The sequence below is a fragment of the Nycticebus coucang genome, chromosome 2 (assembly GCF_027406575.1).
Source record: "Nycticebus coucang isolate mNycCou1 chromosome 2, mNycCou1.pri, whole genome shotgun sequence".
NCBI lineage: Eukaryota > Metazoa > Chordata > Mammalia > Primates > Lorisidae > Nycticebus > Nycticebus coucang.
Genome location: NC_069781.1, coordinates 156,046,709 through 156,068,414, shown reverse-complemented (window position 1 = coordinate 156,068,414; position 21,706 = coordinate 156,046,709). Strand labels below are relative to the sequence as shown.

The 21,706-nt window shown below is 48.9% G+C and overlaps 2 protein-coding genes across 2 annotated transcripts in view; both read right to left on the bottom strand.

Annotated features, from left to right (window-relative positions):
* Positions 1 to 21,706, bottom strand: part of ADGRG5 (adhesion G protein-coupled receptor G5) — a 266,713-nt gene that overhangs the window by 166,470 nt on the left and 78,537 nt on the right. The gene's annotated exons all lie outside the window — the stretch shown is intronic.
* Positions 636 to 13,107, bottom strand: CX3CL1 (C-X3-C motif chemokine ligand 1). Its single transcript, XM_053602513.1, has 3 exons — positions 12,852 to 13,107; positions 6,684 to 6,807; positions 636 to 3,670 (listed from the first exon to the last, which is right to left on the bottom strand). The coding sequence occupies exons 1-3, from the start codon at positions 12,919 to 12,921 to the stop codon at positions 2,629 to 2,631; spliced, it is 1,236 nt and encodes a 411-aa protein (XP_053458488.1). The 5' UTR covers positions 12,922 to 13,107; the 3' UTR covers positions 636 to 2,628.

Below are 21,706 nucleotides of genomic sequence, written 5' to 3'. Positions count from 1 at the left end.
CTTAAAAATCCATGAACAATTGTATATCAACAGGCTGGACTCAGCCTCTAGTACTCTTGTTCACTTCCCAACCCACACAACTGTCCACAGCAGCTCTTATGATGCCATCTCAGGACACTTGAGGGCTTACGGGCCACCAGGAGGTTGTCTCTTGGGTCACACCTATGAACTTTCCAGTCCCTTGAGAAATAATTCCTCTGTTACCTTTGTCTGAACCAGGACTGAGTCAAGGCAGCAAATAGGAAAATGTGGCCCTGTTGGTTTCCATGGGTTACCATTGATAGTGAGATGGGGGCCTCTGAGATGGTGGGTCAGTAGGCATGGGATAGGGCTTCACAAGGGATTCCAAGTCCTGCCAAGGTGGGAGAGGTCTCACACACACCTTTATACAGGCCCAGAGAGGTGAAGGCCCTGGCCAAACATCACACAGCTGGGCAGAACAGAGCGAGGTCAGGGGCCCACCCCTCCTCATGCCCATTCCCAATGCCCCTTCTCCTGCTGATTGTAGAAATTCTCCAGCTTCCCTTCCCTCTGCCCCAGGTGAGCAGGAGACAGAGGGTGTCTTGGCCCCTCCCTTTCTCCACCCTCTGCCCCACCCCTAGGCCCTGATTGCTCCAGAGAAGACACCTTTATTTGATTCACAAGACTTTTAAATTTTATTAGTAAAATACAAAATGGCACAGACATGATGAGGGTTGGAAAAGTAAAAGGATTGACCTACTCTTTCCAAAGCTTTCCCCAGATTGTCCCTGCCCATGTCCTGCTTCAGGAACTTACAAAGTCCATGGAAGGGGGACATGCTGCCCCCAGCAGCTTCCTCATAAAGGAAGGGGGCCCCGTCATGGGTTTCCCAACCCTTGAAGGCTCCCCCAGCTTAGGGGAGCCAGAACAAAGTGCATTCAGATCCACTTGGGCCAGGCCCTGAGCTTCCCAAACTCATGGTGCAACACCCAGTGGGTGGGTGGCATGGTGGCATGGCCTCCCAGCTTCCCTTTCTCTGTGGCCCAGAGCTGTGTCTTCTTCCTCAGAGCACCCATCTTGTGAAGGAGTGTGTCACTGGCACCTAGGTGGAGCATAGGCTAGGAAACTCCTTCGGTGGAGGGGTCACCCTTGGGAAAAATTAGAGGGAAAGGTGAGCTGATATCAGGGAACCCCGAAGTCTGCAGGCCCAGCTCGAGCCATGCAGACAAGCCAGCCCAGACAGCTCCAGCCCTATCTGGACATGCCGGAGTCTGCACAACCAAAAAGGGAACTCATAACTTTTTGCCCACAGCTTCCCTCTCCTGCAGCCCCTCCGCCTCTCCATGAGTCCCTTCCAGAAATAAACATGGGACTCATGGAAAAAATCATGGAAATCTCTGGCCCTGACTGTAGTGGGGACAGAGATGAAGGAAGGTCTTGGAGGGCAGAGAACAGTGTTTTCAGGGAAGGAGAAAGATGGAAGGGGAACCCAGGGTGCAGGAAAGGATGTGGGGCTATGGGATCCAAGGGGACATGAGGCCCAGCTGCCTACATAAGGCCCTAAAGGAGCATCAGGTGAGCAGCTGCTCCTAAAGCTCTTTCCTGGCTCTTTTTGCATGTCCCCATAGCCTTCTCTCCTCCCTCACCTGTCCCTCTGGTCCTCCTGGCAGGGCAGAGCTCAGGCTGTCTCAGTGTCCAAGACTAGGAAGGACCTTCAGAGCTGGACTCTGCCCTACCCACTCCCGTTCCGCAACACACACAGCAAGACCTGCACTATCAACCCAATCCTTTGCAGGCCTCTGGATCACGAGTTCCAAAGAGCAGTCTGAGCCATTGGCAGTGACCGTCTAAGGTGCTCTGCTGATAAAGATGGTGGGGTTGCATCCAGCTCTGGAGAAAAGTCTTGGGATCAATTCGTGCATGATGTCAGGGACACCGACATTGCCACGTAGCTGCCATCCCTCTTTTCTTTCACAGATGGGATTACCTTGATGGGTCGATGGGGGATCTGGGGATAGAACCCTGCCTTCAGGCTCAGAGGCAACGTTCCTTCACTGCACATCATAGACCCAGAAGTGATCAAAGCCACCAAATAGCTTTATCCCCCCCCTTCCCATAATGCCTAACAAAGGGCAAGGCTGTCCCTTGGAGTAGTTCCAGGGAGCACCACACTAGCTTCATGCAAGAAAAAAGACATGTCACCAGTTGGGTCATGGGCTGTGTACACAGGATGGGGGAGATAGCACCGCAGGTGGCCGGGGTGACTGGCGACTGCAGCAGGACCAAGAGACATGATGAGGTCAGGGGGAGTGGGCTTTGTGAGATGGGATGACCTGGTACCACAGGGAGATGTGGGTCAGGGGGGTGGGCATTCAATAAATAATCGTCCACTGGGACGGGGATGGTGTCAAAGGGAACCTCTGACCAGCTAGCAGCAGAGGAGTGTTTTGGGATTTGGGTTGAGTTGGGAGGCTACTCTCTCTGTCTCCATGGTCTGAGAATGGTCAAAGCTGGTCTCCTGGGGTGTGCCTGGGAGTTGGGAGCAGTTCACACCTGGAGAACCACACCTCCCCACTCCGGTCAGGCCCTCGGGTGAGGGAGGTATGAGAACAGGGGACCCCAGGCAGCTGTCTGAGTCAAACGGCTGGATGCAGGCAGGGGGGCAGCTCACACTGGCACCAGGACATAGGAGTTGCTGCCACAGCTCCGGGGAACATAGCGAAGGCCTTCTACCATCTCTCCGGCCACCCTGCGAGGACAGCCCTGGAGGCTCTGGTAGGCAAACATGACCACCCCCAGGCAGAAGAGCAGGCCCAGGAAGGCCAGCAGCCCTACCGCCTGCCTCCGGGTGGCTGCCTGAGGGTCAGGGGCAGGACTGATGAGAACACGCAGACTCTGGGGGTCCCCAGTGGTATGTGTGCTTTCCTCTGCCTTGGGGGCCCAGCTGCCTGAGGCCACTGGCTCCCTGTTGGTGATCCCTTCAGAAGAGACAGGGACCACAGGATCATGGGCCGTGGTGCCAGGCCCCCAGTCTTGGAAAGTGGAAGCTGGAATGGGGCTCTGTCCCTCCGTGGACACAGGTTGGTCTTCAGATCCAGTGTTCTCCTCCTGGTCTAGGTGGGAAATGGTGGGGGCGTGGGTGGAGGGGGCCTGGGTTGGAGAGGCCTGGGTGGAGGGGGCCTGGGTGGAGGGGGCCTGAGTGGAGGGTGCCTGGGTTGGGGGGGCCTGGGTGGAGGGGCCCTCAGAGATCTTTCTCTCAGTCCAGAGGCCAGACCCAGGTGGGTAGGCAGCAGAACTCTGCCAAGTTGTGGCAGTGGAGACGGCAGCCATGGAGGAAGGCTCGGTGCCCGTAGGACTGGCTGAAGGTCTCCCATCCTGAGCTTTTGAAGTGGGAGGGAACCTGGTGCCTGAGGAACCAGCCACTCCCATTGACAGTTCTGCAGAAGTTCCTAAGGTCCCTGGTGCCTCCTGGGAAGGAGTCGTATCCCGACTGTGGCTTCCCCCTGTGGCTTCAGGCTCCAGGACTGCAGACTCATTCATTCTCCTGGTGGCTGGAGTGGTTCTAGGCATAGAACCAGCAATTTGCTTCTCAAATTTGCTGCCACTTTGAGTTGGAGCAGCAGTCATGCTGTCTAGATGTGCCTTAGTTTCTTGGACCCATTTCTCATTTGGATCAGCACAGAAGGATTTGTTCTTTTTGGTCTTGAAGCTACAAGGGAGGAAGACAGGGACCCAGTGATGTCCAGGTACCAGAAACCCGGGCCTATGGGGTGTGGGGACCCCCCAAAAATGCTCTGCAGATGAGCAGACCTGGCTGGAAATCCTGCTCTTATTAGCTGTGAAGCCTGGGGCAACTCACCCTCCAAGCCTCTTCCGGTCCTCACCTGAGAAGTGGAGATAGGAATGCCTGCCATCTGTAGGGTGGCCAACCGTCTTAGAAAAACTGGCATGGAGGGGCGGCGCCTGTGGCTCAGTGAGTAGGGCACCAGCCCCATATACCGAGGGTGGCGGGTTCAAACCCAGCCCCGGCCAAACGGCAACAAAAAAATAGCCGGGCGTTGTGGCGGGCGCCTGTAGTCCCAGCTACTCGGGAGGCTGAGGCAAGAGAATTGCTTAAGCCCAAGAGTTAGAGGTTGCTGTGAGCCGTGTGACGCCACGGCACTCTACCCAAGGGAAGTACAGTGAGACTCTGTCTCTACAAAAAAAAAAAAAAAAAGAAAGAAAAGAAAAACTGGCATGGAGGGGGCTCTCAGGGTAAGGGACATTCCTATTTATTTATTTATTTTTGAGACAGAGTCTCAAAGCTGTCACCTGGGATAGAGTGCTATGGCTTCACAGCTCACAGCAACCTCCAACTCTTGGGCTTTGAGCGATTCTCTTGCCTCAGCCTCCCAAGTGGCTGGGACTACAAGTGCCTGCCACAGTGCCTGGCTATTTTTTGTTGCAATTGTCATTGTTGTTTAGCTGGCCTGGGTGGGGTTTGAACCAGCCACCCTTGGTGTATGTGGCTGGCGCCGTAACCACTGTGCTACAGGCATGGAGCCAGGGACATTCCATTTTAAAACCAGAAAAGTCCCAGGCAAAAGGAGACAAGTGGATAATTCTACTTCTGTGTTATTGGAGAGTAGATCAGTCACAGCTGAAAACAGTAATAATGTTAATAATAATATTGTTGCCATCAAGGCAGGGGGTTTTGGGCTGAGCCTTCTGATTGGGAGAGGACTTCACAGGTGTCCTCTGATGCCAGGTGTGTGCCAGGCCAGCTCCATTGAGGGGCCTTTGCACTCTGGAAAGGACCTCCTGTCACAAAGTCCTATTCCTCCTCTCTCCGATTCATGGCTACAGGCTGTGTCTGGGCCCCTTGCCTCCTTTCCTAGTGCATGTTCTTGGGCTGAGGGGGCTCCTAGGGTGCTAAAGCCATACATATGACAGTCCCATAGGCCAGAGTGCTAGCCAAGTCTTGATCTTCCTCCGAAGCTGTGTGTGGCTGGTACGCCACAAAGACCACCACGCAGAGCTGACTCAGGCAGGCCCTTGCTCCATGCCACAGCCTGTGCTTGGCACTTTTCTTCTGTTTAAACCTCACACCTATCCTGCAAAGAAACCAACCAGCACATGGGCTGGGTGTGGTGGCTCACGCCTGTAATCCTAACACTCTGGGAGGCTGAGGCAGGTGGATCGCCTGAGCTCAGAAGTTTCAGACCAGCCTGAGCAAAAGCCAGACCCCCATCTCTACTAAAAGTAGAACAATTAGCTGGCACTTGTGGGTGCCTGTAGTCCCAGCTACTTGGGAGGCTGAGTCTGAGACATGAGGATTGCTTAAGCCCAAGAGCTTGAGGTTGCTGTGAGCTATGATGACACCACAGCACTCTACCCAGGGCAGTGACAGAGTGAGAATCTGTCTCAAAAAAAAAAAAACAAGAGAGAGAGAGAGAGAGAAAAGAAAGAAAAGAAAAGAAGCTGGCACACCGGCACACTCATCCCCATTTCACAGATGAGGACACTTAGGCTCAGACAGGTAAAGTAAATGCACCTGGCTTCAGGATGCTGGGAGGCTCCAGGATGCTGAGAAGCGGAGAAGGCCAGGAATAGGCCCTCTCCGGCATGGCAATCCCTCCTTCTCCTCCCCTGCCCCTTCATCTAGAGGACTTCTGGGGGAAGTGGGCCTTGACTGTGAGTGAAGAGGTCAGGCAGGAGCACGCCCTGTACCTTGCCCCTCTTAGAAGCTGCACAGTCACAGAGAGGGAGTGCTGCACTTCCTTCAGCTGAACCTGGAAGGCATAGGCCTATCCTGCTGCCAGGCCCCTGGGCCCAAGAGTCAGTTTTGGGGGAAGGCCTCAGGGATGGGCAATTGGGCAATACTCAGGCGAGGGCCCAAGAGGAGCAAGGGGTCCCCAACAGGTAGGGATAAAGTGGCTCAGCTACATTACTCCCCAAAGTCTCATGGGGACCCTGTTTCCTCATCTGTCAAAGAGAAATAATGATCTCTGTGGCTGCTATTGCCAGCACCCTGCTGAGCACTTTAGTTACACCATGCCCCTTCATTCTCCTGGCTACCCAGTTTCCAGACAAGGAAACCATGGTGCAGAGGGTAAGTAGTGTGATCAGGGATACCCAGCCAGTGAGAGAGGAAACCAAGATTTCCACTAGTCTCCTGGACCCTGCACTGCAAGACTGCCACACTTTGCCTCTCCAGTGAATTCGAGAGCTATTTAAAATGTGCTTCAGGCTCAGCACCTGTAGCTCAAAGCGGCTAAGGTGCCAGGCAAATACACCAGAGCTGGCGGGTTCGAATCCAGCCCATGTCTGCCAAACAACAACGACAACTACAATGCAAAAAAAAAAAAAATGGCCGGGCATTGTGACAGGCACCTGTAGTCCCAGCTACTTGGGAGACTGAGCCAAGAGAATTGCATGAGCCCAGGAGTTTGAGGTTGCCGTGAGCTGTGATGTCACGGTACTCTACCCAGGGCGACAGTTTGAGGCTCTGTCTCCAAAATAAATAAATAAATAAAAATAAAATGTGCTTCAGCCCAGGAGGAATTGCCACCCTCAGTGGCTGCTCCAGGCCGCAAGTCAGGGCCATTCAGAAAGCGACCCCCCACCTTTGCTGTGTGGTACAGATATTAAGGTCAGTGAAGTGGCCTGTGGGTATGAATTAGCAGAGGCCTGAGACCAAGGCCTGAGATGGGGATTTGAGTGACCATGAGGGCAGTACTTACATGATGGCTTGTCTGCTGCACGACTTCTGGGTGTTTTCATAGCCGATGAGCAAAGCCACGGGTATTGGTTTCTTGGTCAACTGGTTGCACTCATTTTGGCATTTCTTCACACTATGGTGCTGTCCTGAGTCCACAGAGCCCCCCAGTCAGCACAGCTGTCTGTGGGCATCTGGCTTCCCAGCCCCACAATAGCTCGTTGCCAGCCACAGTGCCCAAATCACATGCCCAGCACATCTGGCCTTGACCTTCAAGGCCCTTGACTCAGGTCCCCGCACCCCCTGCCCCTCCACAATTCTCTGTGCTTCAGCTTCTCCACCTGTAAAATCGGGACAAAAATAGTATCTTCCTCATCAGCTTGTTACGAGGATCAACAAAAATGAATTCTTATATATAAAGCTCTTTTTTGCCTGGCATATATGAAATGTTTAATTTCTAAAATTAAGTTGCTGCAGCTGGTCTATCATCTAGCAGGAGAGATGAGTCTGAGAAGGACTGAGAACTGCCTGAGGTCACACAGCAAGTGATGGAACAGGTTCTCCTACCAGCCCTGGCTCCTGTTCCCAGGTGGCCTGTAGCCCTGCCCATCCACCAACCCTGCCTTTACCCCCAAGAAGTCACCTGCTAAGCTTCTGCCCTGTGCCCCACGTGCACACCGTTCATCTTTCTCAGGCTGTTTCATATTCACGGATTTCCACAACCTCTGAGATACACCCAGACCTCTGTCCATCCATATCTCATGTGCCAACCCTGTGAAGCATGCCCACATCAGCACACATCAGCACAGTGGCACATGTCCAGAGGGTGCAAAAACAATATACACACATTTTAAGAGATGTTATCTATGCATTACTTTTTGAAATTGAATTGAAGGTAGCATTACTGGTCAAGTGTACCTAGATATGCCACACACATCCATTTTACCTGCAATTCATACACTTGGGGGTAACAATCAATTTTCCTTCCAACAGTATCTCTTAAAATGTGTATATAATTTGGGGGGCACCCATGGTATATATCCCTGTACATAAAAACACACAAAGACATACATACAACTAGGGACATGTAGCAGATAATACACTTTTTTAAACATGTGAATACAACTGCCTTCTAAGAAAGGTGCTGAGTAGGTCTTTTGTTTTACCATTAAGAGCCCGAACGAGTTTAAGAAGACACTGAATCATTCTGCTTAGGCAAGAGATATAAAGAGGAGGGTTGGAGATGGGGTATGGTGAGGGGGGGGCAGAGTCCACTGAGCAGGGTCATGTGTGGCCGAATACCACGTGGAGCCAGACAGAAACCCCAGGACAGGATGAGGATGACTAAACCCAATTATTTTATATAAACATTTGAAGTTGTTTGCCTTGCATTTTTCCCTTCTCCCTTCCTCTAAAATCTCCAGCAAAATTTTTTCTGCTTAATGTAAACTCAGGAAGGAGGGGTATAAAAAAATAAGGGAGAGCTGGAGTTTCAGATCTGGGTCAAGGTTATGTGCAGCAAAAGCAGGACCCCGGGGTTTTTTGCCAACATGTAAAGGCCAGAAGTTCCAGGGAAGTAGAGTCAAGCTGATGTTATCTAGCTCTACAGGGCGTGGGAGGATCCCAACTGATCCCTGGGTCCCACCAAATCACTTATTGCTCATGCACAAGTACCTACACATACGTGGCCGTACAAACATACTCCACTGTCACAATACACACACACACACACACACACACACACACACACATGCGCGCGCGCGCGCGCACGCACGTGCAGACTTTCTAGAAGCTGCTGCCTCTCCTCCCCATCACTCCTTAGCCTTGGCCCACCTGCCTGTGGCAAGTGTGGTTTGGGGCCTGCAGTGCTGGGCTGAGTCACTGAGGGGCAGCACTGGTAGATCCTGGGATGGTCAGGACAGGCTCCTCCGGTCACAGGCTGTCACTTATCTCTGAGGAACCAGGATGTGAAGGTCACTGTGCAGGATGGTTGCCTCCTTTCTTCCCCAGTGGGACTTCAGGATGACTCAGCTACAGCATACCCACACTCCACAAATACAGCCAGGCGGCAGTCCCCTGACCTGGCCAGGGGGAAGCCCCAGAGAAAAAAGTGCCCCCGAGTGACCTGAGATAGGAAGATGCAAAGGAGGCTGTCCAGTGGGCAGGAGGGGAGGTCCACTCTGTGGGTCCCATATTCAGGATAGGGAAGGCCACTGCCCAGGGCTTTAGATAGCCGCAAAGTCACCCTGGTCCCAAAGTCCCCGCCTATTGGCCCTGGTGCCTGAATGCTGTTAGCCAGACTTAGCTCTTGGTTCTGTCAGGAAGATTGTGTAACTAACCTAAGCTGGCCTGTACCTTCTTGGAACTGGAGTTTTCTTTTCTGTAAATAAGAATGCCTCATTCAACCAGTTGTCTATTATCTGTCATAAGCATGTCAGGAAGGCAGAGATCTCATCTGTCTTGGTGTCACAGTGTTTTGCAGCATCACAACAGGGTGGATACTCAAGGAATACTCATTGAATGAAATTGTGTCTCAATCTACTTATTCCTCTTTATTGCATCTCTCATTCATCTCATTCATCCACCCATCCATTCATCTGTCTGTCTGTTCGTCCATTCATCCATCTATCCATCCATCCGTTCTTTCTTGTCAATCTCCTTCCCATGCCCCACCCACCCACTTGTCTACCTCCCACCCCTCTCCTCTTGTCCCCATCCAACCCTCTACCCACACCACCTCTCCCACATACCCCCTGTGCATCTTCCACCCCCTTCATCTCACCCACCCATCCATCCCTCACCAGCCCACTCACCCCTGTTTCATCCATCCATTCATCCATCCACTTCCTGACTCAGCCAACACTTGCTCAAATCACTTAGGAGTATATACAAAGCCCTCTTGTCCTTAACCTGGAGTTCTGTCTCTCATAATTGCTGGTACTGAGGTTGGAGGGAGCACCTCCATCCCAATAAATGTCATCAGATCACCATGTTTATTCAATCAACCAACAAACGCTGGTTCTTCCCTATTGCCCTGTGCTGGGTGCTATGAGGCACAGTGGGATGAGCATGGCCCACCACTGCCCTCAGAAAGCTCCTGACCTGATGAGCAGGTAAAACAAGCCGCAAAACATCAGACCTTTTCTTGTTGAGCACCTACTTTATGGCAGACCCTGTGTTCCACCCATGGATGTCTGCTCTCCTTAATGGCCAACACCCCTGCCAAGGGAATATTATTATCCCCATTTTACAGATGCTGAAGAATCAGAGAGGTTAAACAACTTGCCAGGGTTCACACAGCTGCTTAGTGGCAGAGCTGGTTTTTCACCCAGTCTCTAAACATCTCACTATTCTAGGCTGCCTTAGACATCAGGTAGAAACACTATGTTCCAAACATACCACAAACATACTGGGGTTTACATGAGGGAGAGGCTACTTCCAACTATAAGTGATCAGGTAAGGCATCTTGGAGGAGGTCTCCTCCAGGCTGGACAAGCAGGAATGTTCTGGGTCTCTGGGTGAGGTGATAGAGCAAGAGCTGAGCCATTTCTCAGCTGTGTGTCCTGGGCAAGCCACTTAGTCGCTGAGCCTCAATTCCCTCACCTGTAAAATGGATGTGATAAATTCTGTTTCACAGGGTGGTTGTATGAATAAACATTTTTTTTTCCAATGTCTGGAACATTCTTTCTTAGGGTTTTTCAATAGTGGCACTTTTGGCATTTTGAATCGGATAATTCTTTGTTGGGGAGACTGTCCTGTACACTGTAGGAAGTTTAGAGTCCAGTAGCACCCCTGAACCAAATACACTGCAACCTCGTAACAACCACAAATGTCTCTAGAAATTGCCAAATGTTCCCTGGAAGGGGGGTGCAAAATCACCCACTGAGGACCACTACTCTGAAGATATCTCCCCGGCTCTCTTCCTGGCCTTTCTCAACACTGTGCAAACGCTGCTGCCAGCTACATGAGGCTCTCTTAAGCTCCCATTTAAAACACCAATATCTCACCTCCTTTCTCTTTATTTTTTTAATCATGGTACTTTTCTTTTTCCTTCTAACAGACTAAATTATTTACTGATTTATTTCATTATCATCTGTCTTCTTCAGTCAAATTTCAGTACCCTGAAGGTGAAGTTTATTGGTGATTTATTCATTAATGTGGATTCAGCAACCCAGAGCTTGCCGCATAGTTGGTGTGTCCGGTAACTATTTGTTGAATGAACGGACAAAACGCATGAAGAAGTGTTTTGTGATATATAAAACCCTAACTGACAGAGAAATGGAGGCATTTTTATTTAAACCTGACAGGATCTGACACTCTGAATGTATCCTCCCCTGCCTTCTCTGTCCACCCCCTACTGCTTCTCAGGGGTGCAGACTATAGGAGCTTAAAACGAATTTTTTTTTTTTTCTCTTTCTTGCCAGGACTTGAGTGGGAGTGAATGCGTCAGTGCTTGGGGAGAAAAAAAATCTCTGCTCTGACTTGTATCTGCAGGTTTGTTATATAAAGCACAGGAGCCTCCTGCCTGATACAGCCCCACAAACTCACATTTGGGGTCTGACGTAGCTGCCCAGCACCAACGGAAACCAACACCAAGCCCTGAGCCTTTTCTCAGGGGCTGTCTGGCTTCAGAACCATCCTTCATCCTGGTGGGGGGTTTCAGGGGGTTTCTCAGAGCCACATATGTGAGCTGTGGTGAGGACCCCCGAGGTGGGCCTCATCAAATGCCCAGTTTCACAGAAGGAAAAACTGAAGCTCACTAGGGTTGAAATATAATGCCTGATATCTCCCAGCAAAGTCAATGACCAAAACCTTCAGGAGCCTGGATGCTAATCAGAGCACCCAGGGTCCCCTTTAGATCCTAGCATAGGAACCCCCTCAGCTTAGCAAAAGTAATCCTCTTCCCTCTTCCAAAACACCCTCATAGGCACTGGAACTTCATCAGCCCACTCCACCCCTATAGGTGACAGCTATATTTAAAGATACGACAGCTGGGACCAGACAAGGCAAGACCCTGCTCAGAGTCATACAGCAAGACTTTCACCAAGCACCTGCTGTCTAATTTCCCATCTTCCAGTGCTTGCTACCCCAAACACCTCAGGCCTTGGGGCCCATGCCCAGAAAGCAGGAAGCCAGCACCAATTCGCCAGGCTGCTTCCACCTCCCCCCACTCACCCCCGCACCTGCTTCCTGCCACACTGGGGCGTTTGATCCGTGGAGATAGCCTAGATTAGAAGATGGGGACTGCTTCTCATTCTCCCAGATTCTCTATATGCCTTAGGGCAAAGTCTCACTTTCTCTGAGTGTCAACCCCCAGATGACTTGGGTACCCCCGGGAAGGGGCTGACTAATGGTCTCCAAAGCCCACAGCAGTGGTGAGCGTGCATCACGCTGTCTCCTACATCTAGTCCTATGAATCTTACCCTTTTCTGCCTCACTTTCTGGCTGTGCATCCTCAAGCCAGTTTCTAAACCTCTCTGGCCTTCATCCTATTAGGTAGGATGGATCCCATGCCCAGCTAGGTGCTGGGCTCCAATAAGCCTGTGACTGGAGGCAATAGCGTTTTCTAGGATAAGCTTGGTGGAGGAAAATAGCATGACAGAGTAGACCCAGACAGAGGGACTGGGGCTATAGACCAGAGCAGCAGTGGAGGTGAGCCCCATTCGTGAGCTGCAATGACCTTGACCTTCACTGGTCCTAGACCCCCTACTCCTGGGGATCTTGAAATCAAAGCAGGAGAAAGTCCTAACTATGGCTTGGCCTGAGGCCAGGACTGCAGGTTACACATTAACACTAGGTGGGGAGACCTGGCCCATTGTCATCCAGGGTCACCCACCTCCACACCCCCAAGCACCTCTGCAGGCTCCCCCAGCCCCCACCTGGCACCCCCCCACCTACACACACACACCTGACTCCTTTGTGCTGCCAACACCACCTCTCTGTGCTGTCAGGCAGCAGCCACCTTGCTCACAGGGACAGGCAGGGAGTTGCGGAGATTGGGAATCTTTCCAGCTGGAGACATTCGGTGGGAGTCAGGGGCCATCAGGGCCCAGCCCTCTCCCACACTTCCCTAGAAAAGTGGCACCACAGACCTTCAGCCTTACCTAAGGGGCCCTAAAGGCAGGCCTGAGGGGCAGAGGAGGGCCTAGAGGGATCCCTACCCCACTCATGCCCAAGTCCAGGCCCCACTCACCAGCCAGCAGGATGATCAGATGGCAGAGGGCAGCCACGCGGAGCAGCCAGGAGAGAGGTAGCAGAGCCATGGCTGGGGTGGAAGGGTCTGGGCAGGGGCCTGGGCAGGCTGCTGGGGCCACGCGATGGAGGATGGAGCTCAGCGTTATCCCCCTGCCTCTGGAGCTCTGCGCGCTCTCTCGCTCTGGTTATAATGGGGCTCGCTGCCTCCGCCTCCAGCCCCCGTAGGCAGGCGGTGGGAGGAGAAAGGAAGGGAGCCAGTGTGCAGCGCTGCATTCCTCAGGATGTTGCCAAGGAACGGAGCTGGCTCCTGGCTATGGGAGGGGGCCACAGCCAGGGATCCTGGGCCAGCCAGGGTTCAAAGGGCTTCTCCTCCCCTCTGCACATCCTGCCTCCCTGCCCAGAGCTGGCACTCCTGTAGCATCTGGGGCTCTACTCCCTGAAGGACAGGGAGCAGATGCCAGAGACTGCTGACCACCGGCAACCAGGACTCGGGCACTACCAGTCTGGGTCTGGCAAGCTGTGATGGACCCCCAGACTTCACTCCTTAAAATCCCAAGTGCTGAACTGTGAGCTCTTGTGGGGGCCTTGCTCATCCATACACCCCCTGAGCCCAGCAGTGCTGCTGAAAGAAGGATCCAGTCCAACTTCATGTGGACAGATGGGGAAACTGAGGCTCGCAGCACCCCAGCCGTCCAGAGCACCTCCCACTGCCACAGTGGAGAGGACTAGGCACCAGCAGGGGCATGGACAGCTCAGGACAGTAGAGACCCCTAGCCCCCGGCCTCTCCTTCCCGGCTCACACCCACTCCCATCTCTGTTCTGCCCACTTCCAGGGACAGTATGGCTGCCAACCCATCCTGGGTAATTGTGCCTCTTGGCTCCCTGCCTCTGCAGCTGTGCCCTGGCGAAGTCCTGTCTCCATCTGTCCAAGGAAGGTGTTGGGGTAATCCACTGGGGACCCCTCCAGGTTCACATGCCATTGGAGGTGGTAAGGACAGGGCCAGGCAGGACCGGCCAGCAGCTCCCATCACACAGTGCCAACTGTGCAGGCTTTGGGTACAGCAGAGCCTGTTTTATGAAGCCTTCCCGGAAGGCCATGGCAACAATTCCTGAGACTCCAGAAAAGTTGGCAGGAGCCTAGCCCAGCCTTGGGCCACAAGTGTACTATGCTGGGCTGGGTATCTCCACACTGCCACCACAGGGAAAACCAGTTTGTCTGTGAGCTAGTGTCCCAGGCTATAAGCCAGCTAACTGGTCCAGGCTAGGCTGGGCTGGGCTGGGCAGAGGGGCCAACAGCTCCCAAGACCGGGGACCTCTCTTCCTCCTCAGCCACACCCCCCACTCAAGCACAATAATAGGGCTATCTGGGGTGCGGTGAGGGAGCTGGGAAGCTGGATGTTCCTTGAAGAGAAGAACCCCTGCAAGACCCCCGCCCTTGCACCCTGGCATGGGCCAACTCCACTCACTCTGGCCATGCAGATGGGAAGTCGGTAATGTTCACATTTCCACTGTCCAACCCTCATTTTATAACCGGGAAAACTGAGGCCCAGAGAGGGACAAGGCGTCATAAAAACCAAGGTCCAGGGCTCTTCTGCTCTGCCCTTGAAAGAGCAGAAGAGGAAGAAGAGGCGGAGGAAGATGAGGAGAAAGGAAAGGAGGAGGAAGGGAAGAGAGAGGAGGGAGGTGAGGAGGGGAAATGTTTTCAGAGAAAGAGGGTCTGGCTGCCTGTCACTGTCAGCCGATACACAGAGATGGGGATAGGTCCACCAAACTTTCTTTGTCAGAAGGCCAGGATTCTGGAGAACGGTGAGAGTAGAATAGTGAGAGCAGCCAAGACTGTTCTGGTTTTCTATTTCCAAAATCACAGTTTTATCCATAAAGGTTCAAAGCAAAGACCACATTAACTCTTTTTTTTTTTAAGACAGTGTCTGAATGAGTGCTATATCATTGTAGCTCACAGCAACCTCCAAGTCTTGGGCTCAAACGATTCTTTTGCCTCAGTTTTTCTATTTTTAGTAGAGACGGGAGTCTTGCTTTTGCTCAGGCTAGTCTCAAACTTGTGAGCTCAAGCAATCCACCAACTCGGCCTCCTAGAGTGCTGGGATTAATAATATACTTCTTATCTCAATAACTGACGCTGTTAACCCTCATCTCTACACAGTTCTTCAGTCTATTGGTCCAGCTTGAGTTCACTGGTTTTTTTTCAGGGGGAAAAGGCTAGATGCAGAAATGATATAATCCAGACAACTTGACTGCTGTAGGGGTCACGAGCAGAAGATTCCAGAGGCCTGGCGGCGCCTGTGGCTCAAGGAGTAGAGCGCCGGTCCCATATGCCGGAGGTGGCGGGTTCAAACCTAGCCCCGGCCAAAAACCACAGGGGAAAAAAAAAAAAGAAGAAGATTCCAGAGGTCAGTCCACTTTCCCTTGAGTTGTTCATCAAGTGTTTTCCTCTGAGTCCTGAGGATAACCTGGTCACTGGCTGGAATGTATGCAGGTTTCAGGAAGCAGAGCAAGGGGCCTCTTCTTAAGACGCTCAGAACGTGGCCAGGCATGAAATAGCAGAGATTAAAGGTCGTCTGCTGGAGGACTTGAAAAAGTCAGGAAGGCATCTTGGATAGAGGGTCAAGATGAGTACATCCCTTGCTCTGGGTGGATCCACTACTGGGATGCAGGATCTGGAAGATAGATCTCAAAAATTACTCCAGGGTAAAGAAGTAGACAGAGGATCAATCTAGCTTCTTTACATTGACAGAAACGAAGTCAGGGATGTGTCCAGGGTAATAGAATGAAAACATTTAGCAATCACCTACAAATATCCACAAGCTCTGGGTTTTGAGGCTAAGGTTTGCACAGTGAGAACATTAGTATTCTGATTTACGCCTTAGCACAGTTCTTAAGATAATACATAGCTTGAAAAGTCCCTATAGAACTGATCTGAAGTTCTGGGCAATTCAAGTGAATATTTCTGAAAATCAGTTGGGGCCGCTTGTAAAAGGCCATGTTGTAGCCACACCATTTACTGGTAAAAATTTTTATTTAGGTTCCGATTTCTCCTGAGGTATCTATATAGATGTAGCAGATCGTGGTTGATACTACACAGATTCCTTCCCCTGTGGCCAACAGGCGATCTTTGTTGAGCCTTAAAGGCTTTTGCAGTTTCTTTCTTATCAGTCTTAGAGTCACAGACAAATCTTTAATCGCACTTCTTTTGGCAGATAGTCAATAGATTGGAACAAGTACCCTCAGAAAGCTTTTGTAATATTACTTCTTGGGCAGTCATCTCAAAATATGTCAGAGACATGTACTTTGGGGTAAATATTTTTGACTTTGTTTTTTTTTCAGTGCCCACTTTGAAATCGAAAGATGTTACATATTGGGCGGCGCCTGGGCTCAAAGCAGTAGGGCGCTGGCCCCATATGCCGGAGGTGGCGGGTTCAAACCTAGCCCTGGCCAATAACTGCAAAAAAAAAAAAAAGTTACATATTAAAACCTAATATGTTGGGGCAGCGCCTGCGGCTCAGTGAGGAGGACGCAGGCCCCATATACCGAGGACGGCAGGTTCAAACCCGGCCCCGGCCAAACTGCAACAAAAAAATAGCCGGGCGTTGTGGCGGGTACCTGTAGTCCCAGCTGCTTGGGAGGCTGAGGCAAGAGAATAGCCTAAGCCCAAGAGCTGGAGGTTGCTGTGAGCTGTGATGCCACAGCACTCTACCAAGGGTGACAAAGTGAGACTGTCTCTAAATAAATATAAAACCTAATATGTTATCTCAAGGCTAAGAAGCAGGAAGCAAAAACAAATCAGAGCAAATGTTACTACTGTATGTAAGTCTATATTCTTTGGCCAGTCTCTTAGTCCTGTTAACAGATCAGTTTAGTTAAACGGTTATGTCTCATTCTTATGAGCTGGCATTGCAGACAAGGCTGGAATCTAATACAGGTGGGCCAATTTCTTTTTCTTTTCTTTTCTTTCTTTTCCTTTTTTTTTTTTTTTTGAGGCGAAGTCTCACTTTGTAGCCCAACCTCAGTAGAGTGCTGTGGTGTCATAGCTCACAGCAACCCTAAACTCTTGGGCTCAAGTGATCCCTTTGCCTCAACCTCCCGAGTAGCTGGGAATACAGGTGCTCGCCACAATACCTGGCTATTTGTAGAGTCGAGTCTCACTCTGGCTCAGGCTGGTCTCAAACCTGTGAGCTCAGGCAATTCACCCGCCTCGGCCTCCCAGAGTGCTCCTCCCAGTTTCTTATTTTTGAATCATATTTTTCTCCAATTTCCTATTTTACTAAAAAGAAATTATGGCTCAGTGCCTGTGGCTCAAACAGCTAAGGTGCCAGCCACATACACCTAAGCTAGCAGGTTCAAACAACAATGATGGCTGCAACCAAAACAATAAAAATAAAAATAGCTAAGTGTTGTGGCAGGCACCTGTGTTCCCAGCTACTTGGGAGGCAGAGGCAGGAGACTTGCTTGAACCCAAGAGTTGGAGGTTGCTGTGAGCTGTGATACCATGGCACTCTACCCAGGGTAGAGTGGGTAGAGTGGGATGAGGCTCTGTCTCAAAAAAAAAAAAGAAAGAAAGAAAAGAAATTACAGCAAAATCAATTTAATTGCCAAAATAAACTGTACTTTCAGTATACTGGGTCTGATTATTTGCATAAAGTGCAGTTAGGATAATTATTAGCTGTCTAGGTTTTTCTATCTTTTAAAATTGGCTTTGCAGGAACCTTTTATAAGGAGTCTCAAGTTAGAGTTGAAAGTCTTTCCCGAACTCAGGTTTCATCTGTGCCATGAATTACCTGTATGCATTGGGTAAATTCCTTTAAGGTCCCAAAGCAAATCTCAATTTGCTTCCCAGACCTGTCAGAAAGTGACATTCTTTACTCACCAGGGATCAGGAAATATAATTGATGGGGTATCTGGCCAGTTTTTCCAATGGGCTTTTTATTGATCTTATAGTCAACCTTAATTCCTTAATGTACTCTAGACACCTCTGAAAATGTCATTCCAGTCAAAGCCTTGGTAAAATATCCAGTATCTTTTGTCGTGTCCTATAGAAGAAAACAGATTCTTGTTGAACTTGTGCAAATAACTATTGTCAGAAATTAAGAATACTTATAGTTTTCTTAGCCGGGCGTTGTGGCGGGTGCCTGTAGTCCCAGCTACTCGGGAGGCTGAGGCAAGAGAATGACTTAAGCCCAGGAGTTGGAGGTTGCTGTGAGCTGTGTGAGGCCACGGCACTCTACCGAGGGCCGTAAAGTGAGACTCTGTCTCTACAAAAAAAAAAGAATACTTATAGTTTTCTAACTACTGTTACAAATTAAGAATACTTATAGTTTTCAAATTCTGGAGAAATCAAGGAGGGAGAAAAATAAATGTTTCAAATTTTGTTTATAAGTACATACATTGCCAAAAGTTATAAATAGCTGAAAAGATGGAAAAAGGTTTTCTTGAATTCTGGAAAACAGAACACAGAAAGAATCAGCAATGTTTTAAACAAAAGGTCATAAAAAATTATTTCAGTCCTGTGTAATTAATTTCTGTTCTGTTTTAGTTTTTTAATTAAAGTCCTGGAAGTTTGCTTTTAGTCTGATGGTATATGATCTTTAAAGTTAACAGAAATTTGTATTTGAGAGAACCTGTCAGCCATTCCGTTACTTGCCTTGAGGGGCAAACTTTGGATTTAGCCAGTTTAAAAAAAAAATACATTCTAAGATGAACTAAAATTTATTACTGATAACATACACTATGACATATTAATATTTTATAGTAGTAGAACATATGTCTATATTCACACATAATCCACCAAAAACTAATCACCATTTCATATTTGATAATATTTCCTATACAGTTTTAACACACTGAATAAGTTGAATATGTCTTTCTCAGACTTTCAGTGGTTTTAGTATTTCAGAAAGACTGAATTTTGATTTTGGAAGATTTGTCAAATAATATCAAAGGCTTAAAACATTTGTTTAAGTAATATCACAACTCAGAAGATTCTGAAGGAGGTTATACAGGTGTAAACCTTAACCCTTTTATTAAAGTTCCGTCTTCTCTAGTTAGACAAAACCCTAATATAGACAACACAGGGATTATTTCTTTCAGCTAGTTATTGAAAAGGTAAAAAAAATCCTGTAGTATAATTTTTAAATTAAAGGGAAACAGGTAACTAAATTTCATAAATATAGCCAGCTGGATCACATGGAAATTCCTTCATAAATGTCCTCTTTTGAGTACCATTTAACCTACACAGACAATCTACAAACCTGCTAAACTTTCTGTTTTGTCCTCCCTTTCACTTTTCTTAAATAACCAGTCATTCTGTTTCAGGACAAAATTTATCACACAAGATACTTTCTTACGCAATGCTACTTTGCTTTCTGTTTCTTCTTTCTTACCCCAAAAAAACCTTTTTCACAAAACAGGATCACAGCTTACCATAAAGTTAGTCATTCACTTAGCCACATTGATAATTAGTAGATTTTTTAAAGGCAAAAAAAAAAAAAAAAAAAAAATCTTGGGCGGCGCCTGTGGCTCAGTGAGTAGGGTGCCGGCCCCATATGCCGAGGGTGGCGGGTTCAAACCCAGCCCCGGCCAAACTGCAACAAAAAAATAGCCGGGCGTTGTGGCGGGCGCCTGTAGTCCCAGCTGCTCGGGAGGCTGAGTCAAGAGAATCGCGTAAGCCCAAGAGTTAGAGGTTGCTGTGAGCTGTGTGACGCCACGGCTCTCTACCGGAGGGCGGTATAGTGAGACTCTGTCTCTACAAAAAAAAGAAAAAAAAAAATCTTATTCTCTGACAGAGAAGACTCAGTTTCCCCAATCTAATCAGCTGAAATATTACATTGTACCAATGACTCAGACATTTTATGAAACATAACATGACTTTAAGCTTTTAAGTTACTGAAAAGTGTTCTGAAATCACAACATCGGCACCATTCCTGCTGTCCTTTTTTTGTCTTGCTAAGTTTCACATGGCCACGTGGCATCAAAGATGGCTGCAAAGGACAGGACAGATCTGTGTCTTTAATTCATTTACCAGATGCTGAGTTCAATACAGAAAGCAGGAAGACTGGAGGGTACAGTTTTCCCCAGAATAGCCAGAGGGCAAAATTGGAGCAGGAAAGGGGCCATGTGGGCTAGACTCTGTGCCTTGTAGCTGCTGTCCTAGGCAAGGAGAACAGGGAAGGCCTGCCTCACCACAGCCACTTATCTGACCTCAGAATTCAGAGGCTCAAAATCAAGAACAACTTCACGGCAAATTTAGAAATATTATAGAGGTGGAAGTTCTATAATCTTCTTTTTTTTTAGAGACAGAGACTCACTCTGTCACCCTTGGTAGAGTGCTATGGCGTCACAGCTCACAGCAACCTCCAGCTCTTGGGCTTAGGCGATTCTCTTGCCTCAGCCTCCCGAGTAGCTGGGACTACAGGCGCCCGCCACAGCGCTCGGCTATTTTTTGTTGCAGTTTGGCGGGGGCCATGTTTGAACCCTCCACCCTCAGTATATGGGGCCGGAGCCCTACTCACTGAGCCACAGGTGCTGCCCAAGGAAGTTCTATAATCTTTAAACATCTGAACTTTAATAACATGTTTAAAACTAGCATTATTTATAGCCGGGCGTTGTGGCGGGCGCCTGTAGTCCCAGTGTGGGAGGCTGAGGCAAGAGAATCACATAAGCCCAAGATTTAGAGGTTGCTGTGAGCTGTGTGACGCCACGGCACTCTACCCCAGGGCGGTACAGTCAGACTCTGTCTCTACCGAAAAACAAACAAACAACAAAAAAAAAAAACTAGCTTTATTTATCAAAGGATATCATATATCATTGTCCCCTGAACAAAAAGGCATTTGAGTTCTTTTCTGGTTTCCTGAGAAAATACTTGATGTAAGTGCTTATTCTTCCTTCTTTTCTAAAGCCACTTAATTAGAGCTCTTTTGGATATTTTGATAATGAAATATAATAGCACATGACACACACTGATATACAGACATATAGACAGAAGCAGAATTTATATTTGACAGCTTTTAAACATATATATTTTTATTTAGACTATTAATCTTTTAATTACCTAATTTATCTTAGCAGTTTACCTAGGTTTTAGTCATCATTTTAAGTTATTTTTTCGATAACCATTTTTACACCCTGTAAATTAGATATGTAAATATAGTTTTAATTATTGCTTTTAAACTCATAAATTCTACCAAGAGAAAACAAACCTAAATATTTTAACAAGACTTGTTTTTTATTTTTTACAGTTTTTGGCCAGAGCTGGGTTTGAACCTGCCACCTCTGGCATATAGGGTCAGTGCCCTACTCCTTTGAGCCACAGGTGCCACCCAAGACTTGTTGTTTTTTATTTTTTTTTTAGACAGTCTCACTTTGTTGCCCTCTGTAGAGCACTATGGCATCATAGCTCACAGCAACTTCAAACTCTTGGGCTTAAGCTATTCTCTTGCCTCAGCGTGCCTAGCAGCTGGGACTATAGGTGCCTGCCACAACACCTGGCTATTTTTTTTTTAATTTATTGTTGGGGATTCATTGAGGGACAAGAAACCAGGTTACACTGATTACATTTGTTAGGTAAAGTCCCTCTTTATTTATTTATTTATTCATTTATTTTATTGTTGGGGATTCACTAAGGGTACAATAAACCAGGTTACACTGATTGCATTTGTTAGTTTTTGGGGGGATTTTTTTAGGAGTTTTGGCTGGGTGCGGGTTTGAACCCACCACCCCCCGGCATATTGGGCCAGCGCCCAACTCCTTGAGCCACAGGTGCCGCCCACACCTGGCTATTTTTTATTTAGCAGGCCTGGGCTAGGTTCAAACCTACCAACCCTGGAGCATGTGGCCAGTACC